Source organism: Cucurbita moschata, unplaced genomic scaffold (genome assembly GCF_002738365.1).
Source record: "Cucurbita moschata cultivar Rifu unplaced genomic scaffold, Cmos_1.0 Cmo_Scf00042, whole genome shotgun sequence".
NCBI lineage: Eukaryota > Viridiplantae > Streptophyta > Magnoliopsida > Cucurbitales > Cucurbitaceae > Cucurbita > Cucurbita moschata.
Window position 1 is genome coordinate 1,516,126 of NW_019268558.1, and position 17,563 is coordinate 1,533,688.

The following is a 17,563-nucleotide window of genomic DNA, read 5'->3' on the forward strand; positions in this document are numbered from 1 at the left end:
CATCTATGATACCAATCACTACTCATTCATCTATGATACCAATCGTTCACAATTACGAAAGCTTACTAAGTATGAAAACATAAAAGTTGATTCACCTCAAAAGAAGATCCGTTGCTCGGGAGATCGGTGGCATTAGAAAGACAATTTTTTGCCATGCTCTACCTTTGATGGTCAAAACCTCGGGTCTGTTAGTCACTATTGTGGCAAAAGACTTGCTCTGTTTTGAAATTTATTCAATTCCTCCTTATCCTGAGCTCCAATAGCTTTGAGGTTTTCTACAAAAATCCTCCTTGCGCTCCAAGAGACTTGTTAGAAATTAATGTCAATATTTCATTTAGTCAACATTCTCAATATTAGGAGGTCATATAGATATCAACCGAAGAACTTAGCCAGCATGAGCATGGCTAACAAGAAACACATATATCCTTTTGGAGTTTCAAACCCTCCACCTACGCAATATACAAGAAACGGAAAATAATTTCCTGGAAATTGTTCTAATTAAGCTAGCCAACAAATGAGAAACGAAATTAGAGAAAGATACTAAATTGGCGAAGAATGTTAAAAACATATATAATTACAGATCTTGATCATCTCCCTTTAAGTTCACAATCTCCCAATCACTTATTTCATACAGAAATCAACAGATAAACCACAACAAAACTTAGGTATTCAATGACTCCACAAAAAGAGAGCATTTCAATTGATTGGTTAGTAGCTTTCTCATGCAAACGAAAGAACCCTGTTACGCCGCACATACCTTCCCCACCTTCATGAAGAATTCAACGTTCATCCTTCCCATAAACTCGGCACAGGTGGCTTTTTCAAGGAACAGCCTTCCTTCCCTACCACATGGCCTCTGCCTCTTCAACATGACAATCCAATGACCGCATCCGAACCAGCTGTTTTGAAGAATCACAAGCCGATCAAGTTGGTGCTTCGTCCATCTCATTGTATCTTGAAAAGGTTCTTCAATTTCACCACCAGTCTCCACTCCTCCGTGGACAAATCATCCTGAAAATTGACATATTCATTTTATTTGTTGGCCAAAACCAAAAAAAATTAAATAAATAATAATCACACGTCTCCTATAACCATCCAATACAAATTCAACAGATTAGACATTTTGTAATTCCTCTCTAGTATATCCAATGGTCTAAAACTATAGACTACATTGTGTTGGACTATAACAATTTCTCAAATTTTTTCTATTAAACAGGGGAAAAGAGAGGGAAGAGAAGTAAACTAACCCGATAATTGGCTTTGAGTAGGTCAATGGACTTCCTTGATATATGACTGACAAGTTCATCCTCCAAATCAAAATGCCTACCATACATCTTTTGCTGTTCCTCCGAAGAGTGCCCAACAATCTGATGGAAGAACCCAAGGAAACATCAGCACAAAATTACTACCACAAGGATGATTATAAGAATTTAAGAAAAGTTTCTAATAAAATTGCATCAGTCACATAGAAACCAGTAAAATAACAAAAGGGGTTACCTTAATGGCAATCTTCTGCCCCTTCTTTGCATAATCAACAGGTTTGTGATTATTTTCAATAGATGCGATGCGACCAATCTCAATAAATTCTCGTTGAGGAATACAGATTGGTGTGCCAACCTGCAGTAACGGTAAAACATCAAAAAGATTGAACTACAGGTGATTTATCAAAAATGCATTCTTCAACCTACAGTAAAATGTTGGTAAATAACTTACGACATTATATTTCAAAGAATTTTTTTAAAAAATGCAAAATATATGATTTAAGAACAAGCGACAAGCAAGCCCAACACTCCAGAGTCAAATATGCATTATAATACTTTTCTTTTCTATCGTGTCCATATGACCACAAATGCCTGTGAAGTATGTGTTGGATCAATTACAGAAAGATCAAACACTAGATGCCCAAAAAGTGTCACCGAATGATTAGACGTCCACATCCAATGCATGTTAGTACAAAAATAACAACCGAAGGAGATTGACCTGATCAATGGTCAACCTTACTTTTTGACCTTCCTCTACTTAGAATTTTACCCCACTAGAGTGATTTTTTATCCGTTTTCACCACTTTTTTCCTTTGGATTCAATTTAGGACCTAACAAAGAGTTTGGGAGAATACCAACTTCGAGAAACAAGAAAACCAAGCCTCCGAACAACCTGAACACAATAAGTAACCATTTGAACTTTTTCTTGAAAAATGCTGGTAGGAATCAACTAGGATTTGAGCTAAATAGACTTTGAGTATGGATTATAGGGTAGAAATTACTAAACTTGAGTACTCGACTTGATAAAATGGAATTTCGAACGGTTTAGTACCTATGGACGATTTATGAACTTCTGCAGTTTTGATGGGACTTTGATTTGACTCGATGAATGATTGAGACTCTGGTTAGCATGACTATACTTTACCATGCGTGATAATAGGAAGAAATGTCTGATGTTGATTGCTAGAACACATGTCAGGTGGTTAAACTTACACAAATGCTCATATATGGATGATGATTAATTACCATGTGATCAGATGATTTATGAGCATGATCAGAGTCTTGGTTATAAATTTACTATACCTTGGTCTACGAGCCACAACTGGTGTCATTGAGGTAGCATGGATTGTCTAGTACTACATGGAGGCAGTTAGGACATAAGCCCTAATCGTGAACTTGTCTTGACCGGCAAGGGTCTACCTAGTATACAGATGGTACTATTGAGGGAGCTCAAGATGTGCTTAGTGGCTGAGTCTACCAGGCACTATTGGAGGAGTATAGATAGGCATTTAGTAGCAAGCTTGTTAGGCACCTTGAGGGAGCACCAATCAGCGTTCAGTAGTTAACACTATGGACTCTATTAAGGAGATCACATAGTGGTTGCAAATAGGGAATTTTATCGAGAGAAACATGATCCAAATAAAGAGGACCCTAGAGCTTGAGATTCTGAGATTGTTAAGGCACATCCATCTCTTCTAGGAAGATCGCATAAGGAATGAAACAAAGCATTGAGAATCGTAACTAACAAACTAAGTGCACCTAGAACCCTGAGTAACCCAGATCGGTGAAACACACCCATAGAGATGGAAAACAAATGGGCCTAATAGACTTACAGTGATAAGGACCATGAGATTGGTGAGCTTTAGAACCTGGACAAGGTTGATGGAGGTGATACACCTAGATGCTGCCCTTAAGTAGTCTATAATATAGATACATGGTGTAGGTTGCTTATGGAGTATTTATATATTCATCATTGTTATTCTTTGTTTCAAACAATCCGTGAAGTAGCAGTTGATGGCAAAGGCGCTCAGGAGATGTGACTACAAGAGGCCCCTAGATCCATGTCTTGTAGTTGCATGTGTATTTTGGTTTTGTATTTGTATTTGAATATTATAATCATTTTATAACTGACTCACGTGGATGTATTTTGTATTTCAAATGTTTTATGAATTTTATGTAATTCGGTTTTGAACTTTTGAGTTCCAACCCTTTACTTGAAAACGAAAAATTTTATCAAGTCTTTTAAATTGTGTCTGTACGTAACGATCCATTGATTCAAAGTCTCGAAAAATGGTCATTACAGATTGGTATCATAGCCCTAAGTTAATAGGTCCAATACACTACTCCCTAGATAGAGAGTCATTGAGTGCCTTGCAGCTCGGAGTAAGAAACGCCTACCCACGACCAGGTAAATAAGTAGCCATTTTGAATTCCTTATACAAGTATATTTGTAGGATTGACTTGGTTGAGCATGATTTAGATAAAAATGAGTTAGTAACTAGTTATACACATGATTTAGCCTAAGAACCACAAGTTATAACAGATACGTTGCAAGTAGAGAGTGTGACTAGCAATTTCGATATGTCTAACAAACCACTTCTAGGATAGCTAGCTTGCTTAGGCTAAGAATGTGTGAGTTAGGGTGTTCCCTGGCCTCCTAATCTTTAAAGGGTAGAACAAGCCACAAGTCCAAGAATCAGTTAGGAGTAAGCCACGAGAAGTCCTTAAAAGGCATGCTAGGTTGTGAGGATCAATTTTGCTTCTAGGTTCATAACCTACTACTTATGAAGGCCAGTCCAAGAACACCTCATAATTCCAAAGTGGAACCCAACTAGTAGGGACGATTTAAGGCTGATGAGGTACAACATGGATCCGAGAGATTAAGACACTCTTTCAAGAGTTCAAAACTGAGTAAACTGTGATAGGTCCATAGATCCACACTAGGCTGTGAGATTTAGTCCACCCCTAGAACCAAGATCCCTTACTCAGAAGAGTCAGTCCAAGGGTCCATTTTTCATCAATTCCAAAGTGGAGTTCAGCCAATAGGGGCTGTTTGAAACTATTATAGTACAGATCCGAGGGATCCTTCAATATTCCCACAGGCTTAAGGGCTAAATACCATGTTAAGGTGACGAACCTTGAGCTAGTAAAAGATTTAAGTTATGTCATATGTTATGTCTTGCCTCATGACTTGTGCACTCGGGCCAAGAGGGTCTGCATGGTGGTATCAATTATGGGGTCATGCAGCTACAAGTTCTGTGAGGATTAGTAGTCAAGCCAATAGCTCCTATTTGCGAACCTATCACAGTGATGGGGTCAACAGTCAATCATAGTAGTTATCAGGAGTTGGATTAGCCAGAGTTGTGCTCTAAGCATAGTTATGTGCCACAAACAAAACTCAAGGATGTCCAACTATTTGTTAGTCATAAACTTGTCCATAGGACTATGGGCCTGCATGAGCGCATGAGCCCATGAGTGTATTACCTTGGCAGACACGTGGGTCGCTCCATCTCAGATATGATATATTATATGGCCTATTAGGGAGTCATCAGCTAATCCCTTTTTAGTTGACCAGTACTGAGTGGTACTTTCCATAATGTCCTGTCAACTCAATAGTTGGGGCAGTGAGAGGTCACGCCTCACCAATGCATGACACTTGGGTATGACACAAGCAATAACATTTCAATGTGGCTAATCAATTTATCCTAAAAATCCCGTAAATACCCTAGAGGGGTATAGATAAAGTCTTAGAGAAACAACACAGACCTACACAAAACTTTTCGACAATGTTGTTTACCAAGCTATATCTTGGTGTAAACTGTCTAATATTTTTACTTCCTATAGTTATACCTCCCTCATTGCAAATTGGGAAGGTCTTTTGTAAACATCATGGATTATACATCCCTCTTGTAAATTTCACTCATCAATGAAATTGTCTCTTATAAAAAAAAAAAAATAATAATAATAATAATAATAAAATAAAAATAATAAAAAATAAAGTCTTAGGGAAAGAGTACGAGCTATCATGAGACAATGAGGGCTCAAACAGGCCAGTACATGAGATACTATGAGGGATAGTAGTTCAGTATGGACCTTGATAGTTCAGCAAATACCCTAGAGGGGTATAGATAAAGTCTTAGGGAAAGAGTACGAGCTATCATGAGACAATGAGGGCTCAAACAGGGCCAGTACATGAGAAACTATGAGGGATAGTAGTTCAGTATGGATCTTGATAGGTCAGGACACAAGGAACGGATACTTAAGAGGGTAAAGTGCCCTACAAAAGCTCACTTAGAGCTACAAAAATCCAAAACTGTACAGCATGAAAATATTGTCAACACAGGCTTGACATGTTATAATGGTTGAAGGGAATATAAAGGCGCAAGAGTACAAAGGACTCGCCAAGGTGATCCAAGAAATGCTAAGACATGGGTGATTCACAGCATGGTACGAAGGGAAATGGAACATGTCTCTTCTAGCACACCCTAATGAGAAACCTCGACAGGGATTGTAGACCACGAGCACAAAATGGGTAGAGAGAACTATCAAGATCCCATTGCTAAAGGTCATGGGTAATTACGGCATAAGTACTTAACCATCGATTGTGGTATAGTGGCAACACCTAAGAGTGAGGAGTCTGGGGGCAGAACTCCCCAATCAGTAATAAGCAATTCTCACAAGATTGGGAGGATTTCAGTATCGACCCACTTGCATTGAACTCGAGGAAGTCAAGTGCATGGAGTCTACCCACTAAACAAGCGGTGTGAACAAAGAATCAGGAGGACATCAAAAGAGTATCAAACGCTTACCCTAAGGATTGTCGAGAAACAGGAGCGAGCACGTCAAACATGTAGTGAGGTCTTATAAGGTTGAATGCCTGTAATGACTAGTAGGAGGCCAATGCTCAAGAATTTCTGACTCCTTACAAGACAGTCAAAACACATGAAATACGACTTCCCGATGCTGTGACAATTATGGGTGCTCGTGACACCTTAGTCGGTTCTAAGGAAAGGACTGTAACAATGAGCACACTATGGTGTGAGATGACAAGAATATTAGCTTGCTGCGGGTGGAGTGTAGGGACACTAACCGTGCAAAAACACCCTTACCGAACCATAAGGTGTTAAGAGAGGGAATTTTGACAAACGTCGAGTGACACTTGAGAGGGGTGTTATACAAGAATAGATGATCCCGGGTAGTACATGAGAGGAGTACTATACGAGAGTAGATTACCTCAAATGGTGTCTGATAGAGGTACTAGGAGACAAACTCAAGTGCCACCAAGAGGGGTGTAATATGGGAATAGATGAACTCGAGTAGCACTTGAGTGAAGGATATACGAAAATGGATTACCAACTTGAGTAACACCTAAAAATGGCATTACACTAGAACAAATGATCACGAGCAATACTTGAGAGAAGTACGTATGGGAGTACACTACCTCAAATAGTACCTAAAAGGGGGTACAGGTAGAAGTAACACCTGAGTGGGGTGTATACGAGAATAGAATATCCCAACTGTTGATGAGCACTATGCAGGAGTACAGGACCTATGATGATACCAAAGATAGACATAGTGAAGTGCCACAAGAGAGGGAAATGTTCAATCTTCGACAGGAAACACAAGTGCTCTGAGGGGAGCAAAAATGCGAGCTACAAGGTAAGTTTTGTTAAGAAACAGAACACACCTAGGAGTAGCTACTAGTTGCTTAGGAAGAGATTATACCTACACCTGTAGAATGATTGATGTCATAGACAACAGTATCGTCTAACATAACACAATTAACCCCCCCATAATTGTAACATGAAGAGTGGTTGCTTACGCATTGAGTTGAAAGGCAAATTCAAACGTAAATGCCTGACCCATGTATGGGGAGTCGGCAAGCGGGGTACAAGACTTGATATATCATGTATCAGAAATAAATGCAAATATAAGAATGTTGCAAAGTTAGATTCTTTTCCTTCTTTTTCTCTAAACTATGCATTATCTGGATTCATGCATCTACTGAAGCAAAAGATAAGAAATTAAGCCAATATTTCAGATTTTAGAGACAAAATAACATCTAGAATACTGAAATAACATCTAGAATATTGAAGCGAACAAGAGATGTGAAGAAGAAACTTAAATACCTTGGCAATGCCATCAATTACATCAACCCCCAACACAATTGGATCCTTCTTGTTGAAAATGCAGTTAGGTAAAATCTTGAGAACACAAGGAAAGACTGCTTCCTCAGCAGCTTCTTTCTTCTTTTCCTCTTTAAGATTATCAATGTAGGCCTTGAACTGGTCGAACAAGTGATAGATGATATCAGCAATAAAAATCTTCACACCAAGCTCATCAGCAAGTTCTCGAGCTTCTGGAGTCACTTTAACATCAAAAGCCAAAATAGTGGCATATTCCTTTTTCTTTTCAAGCATTACGCTAGCTTTCATGACATCTTTTTTATGAACGGGTCCTATACTTATTCCACTAACAGGAATGCTCACAGCCGGACTCTTCAAAAACTCCAACAATGCTTCCAAGGAACCAAGTGTAGATGCTTGAACACAGACTCCCTCACCAGTCTTGTCTATCCTGCTCATTACTGACTTCATATCTTCCATAGCTGAATCCTTAATGTCTTCCAAGTCATCCTCAGGACCTACCACATGAAGACTGGTTCCAGCAATGGCATGCTCAAGACCCTATACAAATATTCAACAGATATATACCAATGAGATTTTATTTAGATCAATCAACTTAATCTCATTCGAGTACCCTATGAATCATAAAAAACACTACAATTTTGAGCAATATTTCTATCTCAAATACATACTAGACAATTGAATACTTACCAGGCTCTTCCAAATAAAATAGGAGAAAAAAAGAAGTTGGGCAAGTGATCTCCCCAGAAGACAATTATTATTTTTTTTTTTTCGCAAGTGAATGGGTAAGGACTCAGGCTCTAAATCAAATTGGAATGCACAATGTACAATGTCAGACTGGAAGACGGAGGAAAAATAAATGTGAATAGTGAAAGCATTCTCGAAATGATGCTAAGGAGTATGATTATGTAACTTCAATGAAGCTGGCCAGCTGGGATGTAAGAAAGCTGAATCCTGACATTACTTTCTAACAAGTTGCAACAATCAGAAGTCAAAAACATCGGAAATATCTCCAAAATCTAGCCTAATTGAAGATCAAAACGTATGGGATAATTTTTTTGGAATCACTCGGTATGGAGAAGAATTAATGAGCTTTGGAAAGAAAATGTAGTATCTAGTTGTTGTTAGGTCTTGAACGGTGCAAATGGTTCAGAATTTGGTTTCAAGACAATCAGGTGACTCTGGAAATTATGAAAAATGGATGCTTTACTAGGTCAAACCTTAAAGGGGGGTCTGTCCAACAATCTATTCATTGCTGGGTACCTTTCTTGTATTTTTAATACAATTGATGAAATGGGAGATTTGAACCTCCAACCTCATGGAATGGGGTCGGTATCTTAACCGTTGAGCTAAGCAGATGTTGATGAATAGATTCCTTATTTCATAGTCTTGATTGGCCAAAAAAATGTCAAAGAAACAAAGGTAACACTTCAAACCAGGGTAATTATCCCGAGGAACTTCTCGATTCAGAATTGTGAATGCATGGTTGAATCGAAGTTTCTTGGAATAAACCAAGAAAGGAGACAAAAGAGTTAACTTGTTGCAAAAATTGAGATATAAACGAAAGATATATAGAATACAGTGTAGAGGAGGAATTGGATGGTATCTTAAAGGAGGCTAATAACAGAGAAGAAAATGGACTATTGACACCTGGAGAGAGAAAAATTGAAGGCAAACTGAATTGGAAGAGGTGATAATTTCTTTTTAATAAGAAACGTCAAATTTATATTCCAAAAAGGAGGATAGTACAGCCTAGGGGCCAGGGGGTAGAGAGAACCCCCCCCAAAAACTGAATTGGAAGAGGTGATTTTTAAAGACAATAAATAAGATAACGTTCTAGAAATGTGAAGTCAAATGGTTGAGAAAAGGAGACTAGAAACAAACTTATTTCACAAAATTAATGGCTAAAAAGAGAAGATCCAATTGTTATATGAATGCTGGTCGTGGAAAGGAGAAACTTGGTAGAGAATATGGGGAAAAGGAAGCAAAATTTGTTAGATTAACCCAAAATTTGTCTCAAATTCTGTGTTTTTTTAGCACAATACAACCATCAATAATTCAAACTGCAAACTTATTGAGTGCAAAGATCATCAAAATGTGTAGATATACATATGGGGAAAAACCATTTAATTTAGTAAACATCTGTCAAGTCAGTTCGTGTTGTGCCCCTAGTTTATTTTGAAATTACTAACACGTGTCTAAGCCAGAATTCATACTTCTTGATGGGGAAAAAAAATTATATTTCTTGATTTATAGTTATGATGAATCACCTGTCCAGTTATTTTAATTCCCTGAGCAGCCTTGATTTCTTTATGATGCAGATACGTTCCCTGAAAATTACACAACATCATCAGCTGTTCAATGCAACACTTGCATATAAATTTTAATAGTGTCTCGTCAAGGATTGCATATTCATAGAGGCCAGATAGGACTTCAGCCATTCTAGTGACTGCACGCAAATATTCAAACAGAAAGTACTAAGATACTGTCATCAGCTGTACATTGCAACAATTGCATATAATTATCAGTGTTTCGTCCAGAATTGCACATTCATACAGGCCAAACAAAATCTAAGCCATTCTAGTGACAATTCTCGGAAATATCCAGGCAGATAAAATTCAATGACCACATTCCCTCTACCAACCACCAACCTTCCCCCTCCAGCTAGAATCGCCCATGCTAACCAAACTGGAACTGGAATTTAGATTCTTTTGTCAATAAGGAAGGTAACCTAAAGGCAGACTCTGAAACGTTCCTTTTTACTTAGTAATGAACATATTGATCTCAGAAGGGTCATTTAAAAAATCACATTCCTCGCTTTGAATTACATTGTTTCCTACCTACAGTGCAATAATTATGCAAATGCCTCAACCAGTTTGTAGTAATTTCATTCCAATAAGGATGTATGACTAAGAGTTCCAGGATGGATGCTATGACTCATTTATTCTAATAAGAAACAAATATTGTGGCAAACGAAAAATATTTCTCTGCTTCTTCAATCAAGATGATGATTGATTCCAATTTTCTTTATATAAGATTTAACTCTAAAATGAATTAACCTATTGAAGTGAATTTTCCTCCAAGGAAGCTTGGAAACACAGTCCAAATTACCGTTGAAGTGGGTCACTTGCACACTTGAAATTATTAAATTTAACTCAAAATATGTTTGAAACTGGATTTTGAGTTAAATTAAATAATCTCAAATTTCTATTCTATGAAAGTGAAAAAGGAATCATAACCTATCAATCTTAGAAAAAGAAAAGAATTAACCTTGAAATTTCATCCGTTTCTTTTGTAACCAAATTGGAAAATATATATGGACTAATTGACAAGATCACATATTACCATTAATTTTTATTATCTTTTGTAAGCAAGATCAATCATCTAAACCTATATGAACAAAAGATGCTAAAAACAGTCATACCTTCACTCGGAGCTCCTTCATTGGATGGGGGGTCAATAGGGCTCGAATAGTAGTAACAATTGGGCCCTATAACAAGATAATTCCATAAGTTTATTTTGAGACCCTCTAAACAAAAGATAATTCTATAATATCATAGATCAGTGCTTGCCTGCATGCCACAAACAACTATTTGATCTCCTTCATGCAGTACACCGTTAACCAATATGACATCAATAGTTGTTCCATGGCCTTCAACAACCTTGACCTCCAAGACCGTACACTGTTGGCGCACAATCAGAATATGATCAGCTTTTATCTTATCAAATCATAATGTATTATCATAGAGAAAATAATAAACAGTCACAGTAAACACCTGCACTTCATCACTATATGTAAGTTTCTTCGTCATGGTTTTCTGGGCCCACTGAACCAATAATAATAACAAGTCTGGAATACCTTCACCACTAACATATTCAAAACAAGCTATTAGAAGAATTGAAAGGAAAAAAAAAAAGGTGTTGACCGCATAGAGAAATAAACAACAAAAACATCAAATCAGTGAAACTTACGTAACAGCACTTGTAGGTACTATACTGAAAGTCTCCCCCATTTCTTTATTTTTATAATACAGCTCGGTATTCAATCCTTGCTCTTTAAATTGAGTGATAATCTGTTGACCCAAAATAATACATTCAATCGAAGCACATATTAAGCAGTGATAAAAGAAAATTACAACTGAGAAATGGATAAGGTACATAACCTGAATAAGCCTCATATTGAACTCATTCTGCACATCCTTGGATTGCTGCTTCATTGTCTTCAGTATTGGTGCATTGCGGATTGTTTTCCACCCATAAAGTCTGTCAACCTGGAAAGTTGCATAACTTTTCTTTGTCAGAAACAGATATTTCATACATTGAATGAAAAATAAAAACGGGAGAAAGTACTACAAGATCAAACGTTTTAAAGAAAAATGTCAAGTGCAAATGCAAATAAATAGTAGTTACCTTATTCAGAGCAATAATAAATTCTGTGTTTCTCATCCTCAAGAGATTTAGAGATTCTATTGTTTGTGGCTCTAAGCCATGCATGATGTCAACAACCAAAATTGCAAGGTCACATAAACCCGAACCACGAGAACGCAAATTTGTAAATGATTCGTGCCCAGGGGTATCAATAACAAGCAAGCCAGGAACCATCAGCTTTGCATCAGCTTTCAATTCCCTAGTTCTTTCACGAATGTTCTCAGCAGGAAAATATGTTGCCCCAATCTGCTGCGTAATTCCTCCTGCCTCTCCCTCTTGAACATTTGTACCACGAATACAGTCCAGTAGTTTGGTTTTACCAGTGTCAACGTGGCCCATAATACAACAAATGGGTGAGCGAAGATTTTCTTCCTGTTGTTTAGTAGTAGTATCTGATGTTGAAATTTTTTTCTTAACAGCATCATCTTTTCGTTTGCCCTTGTCAACAACCTCAACCTCAGGCTGATTCTTTCTGTTTTCAATATCTTGATACCTTATAGGCTGAGAAGGTAAACTTTTTTGGGCAGGGGCAATTGGCTTGGCACCTACAAATGCGAGTGTTAGAAAACAGAAAAATCCAATTTCTAACTTCAAAATTGAAAACAAAGAAAATGCTAAGAAGAAGATTGAAAAAATCATGGAGATAACACCTAAATATAACAAAATAATGAAAAGAAACAAAGAAATAAAATAATCACTTTATAAGGACATTATATCATACAGGAGGCTTATATTATAAATAATCCTTATTTTATAAGTCTATGCTAAAGCTTCGGACTCCCCCTCGTGAAAATATCAAAACCTAGGATAGAATTGGAGAATAAAGAGATAGGGAGACAAAAAGAACGTTTGTCTCTCTCCTTCTGGATATATTTTTTGAAGTAAGCCACCTAATTAGTAGTCATTCAAGTGATAATTTGTGAAGGGAGAGAAAAAGCATGTACCCAGGACATTGCAAGAACAAAAACTAACCAAAAGAATCTATCAAAAAAAGAAAACTGTCACTAAATGCAGAGTTGATACTTCCTCCGACGGGCCCTAAGATAGCTCTAACTAAATTTAACCACAGAATTTTCTGATTTTTTTGAAGGGGGCGACTGCAACTAGATGACAGAAAAGTTCTCATATCGATTGTAAAAGGGGATATATGCAAGCTAAAGGAAGATAGCAGCATATTTCAAAATCTGCTCGCAAAGTCCCATTATATAAATAAACCCTTTTAGATTCTGAGTTCTTTATACACATAATACACCACAGTACCTTTTGGCAACAATGGAATGGAAGAAATTGATTCACTTGACTTGTGACTCGTTGATGTGAAGTGGGGGAATATGATTTCACTAAGGGAGACACAAGAAAAACAGAATGAGGCAGTCACTCAAAAGACAAGGATGTACAAGGACTTCTAATTGGGTATTAAAACAGAAGAATAACCTCCCCTATCTCTTTTTTGCTTATAAGCCTTTCTTCTTCTTTTTTTTTCCTTTTTCTTTTTTCTTTTTTTATTTTTATTTTTTTCCTTTTTGTACTTATCTGAATTTGCGCTTAACACTTAATCCTTCCCTATGGTTTTCTTGTCTCCTTTCATGAAAACCCATGCTTTCGTTGGAAAAAAAAATGAAACACAACAAAGGGGCATACAAAAAGAAACGGCAAGGAGAAAAACTAAAACACAATGACTCCAATAAAACAAAATAAAATCTCAAGCATAATTAAAGAACCTATGAACAAGTAGACAGCAATAGAAAGATCGAACAAAAAAAAATCCTGACAAGACAAGTGTAATTATTCAACCAGTTCAAATATCATTAAACATGCAACAATAAATGTCTGAAGTGCTTCATGCATAAGATAAACTACAGAACTTCCAAAAATAAAGAATTGATTTGATTGTATCAAAAATGGGAGTGCATCTCCAGCCCCCACGAAATTAATCCTAATCAATTGATATCTTTTATTTTGAAGTGTTAAATTGACCTGAGTGAACTGCAACAGAATGTACAAGTGTTGATTTTATACTATTGACCTTACCTGCATCACGTGAAGTTTGTGCACCATTCTTTCCATCCTTTTTCATGCCATTCTCAGTCTCTGAATCAAGCTCCTCATCAGCAAAGGAACTTTTTAAGGAAAGATCAACAACAGCATCATCCCAACTCTTTGCATCCCACTCATCCTCATCCTCATCCTCATCCTCGTCCTCTTTTTTAATTTCATTATCTTCAGAAACCTCAATAATATCCGATTTTTCCTCCACGTGCATCGACTCAACAGGTTCAATCTTCTCAGACTCCAATATTTCAGAATCTGCCACATCTTTTTCTTGTATCTTTTCTTCTGTATGTTCCATCACCTTAGTTTGCGCACTACCATTTGTTTGATGATGGGCAGGTTTTGACTTCTTTGTCTGGTATTTTGGTCGTTTGGTTGGTGCACTAGGGTCAGATGCAGACAGTGGCAAACCCCCTGAACTTGCTAATATCTGGTTCCTCATTGCCTCCAACCTCCGTTGTTCTTCCTTTTGTTTCCCTGTTAACAGCTTGCCTTCTTGTTTCTTCTTTAGGAGCTTTTCTTTTTCTCTTTCCTTTTTCCTACGCTTAGCCTCCTCAGCTTGCCTTTCAAGTTCTTCTTGCCTCCGTCTCTCTTCTTCCTCCTTCCTCAATTTCTCTTCCTCTTCCCTTTTCCTTCTCTCTTCTTCTTCTTTCCTCCTAGCCATAGCCTCTTGCATCTCCCTAACATGCTTCGGCACTTTCTTATCTGGCACTTTACTCTTTGCAGCACCTTTTTTGGGTTCTATAATTTCAGTCTTTACCTCCTCAATTTTCTCATCCTTCCCTTCAGCAGCTGCTGCCGCTGCAGCTGCAGCCTTTTTCTCCTTTTCCTTCTCCTTTTTCTTTTTCTTCTTCCTAGCTGCAGCCGTTTCTGTGCTCTCTTCTTCAGCTTCCTTTTCAGCTGATGCATCAGGAGGAGTTACAAGGTCAGGTGGGTTCTCAACTTTGGCCTCTTGTGAAGAAAGAGGAGGGTCTGCTAGTTTTGATATAGTAGGCCCCTCTCCTAGCTCAGCAAGAATCTTATCCAAATCATCTTCTTCTTGAGCAGTCCTTCCACTCTTCTTCTTTTTCTTTTTATTTTTTGAAGTTTCTGCTACCCCCTCCGTCTTGTTAGCTTTAGATAAATCAGAAGCAAAACTGGTACTTGCTGAATTAAGTACTTCGGGTACGAATACATCTTTAACATCATTCCCCAGCGGATTTTCATCACTTAATGTGACAAAAGAACTGCTGCTTTTCTTCTTAGAGGACTTTTTCTTGCCAGAAAACGCAATAACATTGTCATCGTCTTCATCAACACCATCATTTTGTAATTTATTTGGCTCTGAAATAGAAACATCGCCATCATTATCCTCATCAGCAAATGCTACACTAACCGAATTGCCACTTTTCTTTGAACCCTTAGCTGACTTCTTTTTCTTACCAGAGAAGCTAATCGTTGTAACATCTTCATCCTCAACCTTGTCAGCATCTCTGTCCTCATCCTGATAATCAAGACCACTAAAACCTGAAAATGCATTCACAGCCTTTTTGGCACCTTTTGATGACTTTTTCTTACCTGTAAATGCAATAACAGGCTCATCATCAATCCCTTCGTCAACTTTGTTCTCATTATCAATTACATCCTCATCTTCCTCGTCATCAAGGGCACTGAATGCTGACACTGCAGAAAAACCACTCTTCTTGGAAGACTTCGACGACGACTTCTTACCTGAAAACTTGATTTCAGAATCATCCCCTTCATCGTCATCCTTTTCTGCAGTTAACACAGATTCATCATCATTATCAGCACCATCCTCTCCCTCCTCCTCAAGTAAACCAAAGCTGGAAGCAGAAAAAGCACTGCTACTTCCACCCTTCTTCGACTTACCCTTCTTCTTCCCGGTGATAACAATTTCTGAAACACTATCCACATCCTCATCCTCATCATCATCCCCTTTAACTTGTGAAACTTTTGAATTTCCCTTCTTACCCTTCTTTTTCCCAGTTATCACGACCTTCTCCTCCTGAACTGGGGCTTCTTCAGACAACTCGGTTCCGATGGAGTACTCATCATCGTCTACTGCAAATGTCTTTTTCTTCGACTTCCCACCACCCTGAGCTGCCGCTGGGGCGCTGTCATCATCCCGTGCAGTAGGCTTCTTTCGACCCATAGAAATATCGCCAAATTGAAACGTTAAACCACCAACCCTAGCGCCTCAAAAGTCCTATCTGCCATAAATTAGGCCCATCAACACCAATCAGCAACGTAATCAGATCTCTCTTCAACAGAATAAAATCCATCAAAACAATAGAATATAGAACATATATAAAAACCAATAACATCATTGAAAAAAAAAAAACACACACACACACACACATACAATGAACCTTAACAGAGATGAGGCGTACCCAGAGAGAGATGGAAAAAAAACCAAAGTAAGGGTAGAGAGATATTCAGGAAGTTGGCGACTGGGATTGGGAATGTGGGAGAGGTTCGTAGAGCCAGTGCAGAATCACATAATCAAAGCGGGCGATTGAAATTCAGTCTGATTGGAAATCCTGTTTTGATCCCAAAAAATATATACATCCATCCGTCTACAGCAGTCGATTTATGCAGGATTTGAAAATAAAGATTTGACCTAATTCCAAATTAAACAAAGAAAAGAATTAAGATTCGATTAGGGAGGCGTGCAATTGCAGCAGAGACGTAGAGAAGAAAGAAAGGTGGCGATAGTGGGCGTGCCGGCGAGCAGGTGCGGCCAATATCGGAGAGTGAGGAGAATCAGAGCAGATTTGGTGAGGGAATGAAGCAGAAGGCTAGGGTTTAGATTTTTATTTTTTATTTTTCCTATTATATGATGAAAATTGGAAAAGAAAAAGGAGAATATGATTTAAATATATAATAAAATCTCTTTTATAGCTCACTTGTTGAAATTTAGAAAAGTTACTATTTATTTTCAGTTGAGAATTGTAATGGAATATTTGGTAATTTAATTTTTATATTTATTATTTAGTTATTATCATAAAAATTATTGTTCTCATTTAACAAAATTCTTACATATAAATAGATAAATAAACTAATTTGAGAAATAATATATTTATTATACATATTGCAATCATCCACCGGAGTTGCAAGTCGTTACATAAGAAAACGAATTTAATTGTAAAAGAAAAGCTCATATTTAAATTAAAAGTAGTTTAAGCTATTCCAACGTAATTACGTTTTGAATAATCAAAATCGTTTACAAACATAAGTTCAACGGATATAGGCACCGAAAAGTCTAGAACCTAAACAAGACTCTAACAAATGACGCCCTCGTCACTAATTGACAACTCATAAGAATACTTAATAAGTAGCTCATTCAAATGCTCATAATAGATACCAAAACACGTCCATACACTCTATATATAATAACATGTGTCTATACATAGGCCTCTCAGCGTAATATCCTAAGGTGAGCAACCTCTGCACCTTCTGAATCATTAGAGACAAGTTGTTCATCTCTCTCTCGAGCACATTTCGATATTAAAAATCATGAAATTTAGGAACTTTGGTTATGCTCTTCATCGTTCTCTCACTGGCATATGTTCGTGGTAAGGAGAAGTTCGGCCTCCATGATCATCGAACATCATGACATATATGGCTCATGTCACACTGGACAATCCAGTTGTAATAACCCACTTTCTAAGGCTT

General features: G+C 37.5%; 1 protein-coding gene across 3 annotated transcripts; it reads right to left on the reverse strand.

Annotated features, from left to right (window-relative positions):
• Positions 1 to 527: 527 nt before the first annotated feature.
• On the reverse strand, positions 528 to 16,720 carry LOC111433385 (eukaryotic translation initiation factor 5B-like). Of its 3 annotated transcripts, none has more exons than XM_023070435.1 (13): positions 16,552 to 16,720; positions 13,868 to 16,098; positions 11,819 to 12,381; positions 11,572 to 11,679; positions 11,381 to 11,481; positions 11,185 to 11,275; positions 10,981 to 11,091; positions 10,833 to 10,898; positions 9,679 to 9,738; positions 7,391 to 7,948; positions 1,498 to 1,617; positions 1,248 to 1,367; positions 528 to 1,011 (listed from the first exon to the last, which is right to left on the reverse strand). In XM_023070435.1, the coding sequence occupies exons 2-13, from the start codon at positions 16,038 to 16,040 to the stop codon at positions 946 to 948; spliced, it is 4,137 nt and encodes a 1,378-aa protein (XP_022926203.1). In that variant the 5' UTR covers positions 16,041 to 16,098; positions 16,552 to 16,720; the 3' UTR covers positions 528 to 945. The 3 variants fall into 3 exon arrangements, with proteins under 3 accessions (XP_022926203.1, XP_022926202.1, XP_022926201.1); XM_023070434.1 differs by having other exon boundaries at positions 13,868 to 16,094; positions 16,279 to 16,720; XM_023070433.1 differs by having other exon boundaries at positions 16,279 to 16,719.
• Positions 16,721 to 17,563: the final 843 nt, after the last annotated feature.

Excerpts from the sequence above, each read along its gene's own strand:
- LOC111433385 (XM_023070435.1), bottom strand. The coding sequence starts at position 16,040 with ATGGGTCGAAAGAAGCCTACTGCACGGGATGATGACAGCGCCCCAGCG. Across the intron at positions 12,382-13,867 it reads ACAAACTTCACGTGATGCAG|GTGCCAAGCCAATTGCCCCT; the intron begins GTAAGGTCAATA and ends TCGCATTTGTAG. Across the intron at positions 11,482-11,571 it reads TCAATATGAGGCTTATTCAG|ATTATCACTCAATTTAAAGA; the intron begins GTTATGTACCTT and ends TTGGGTCAACAG.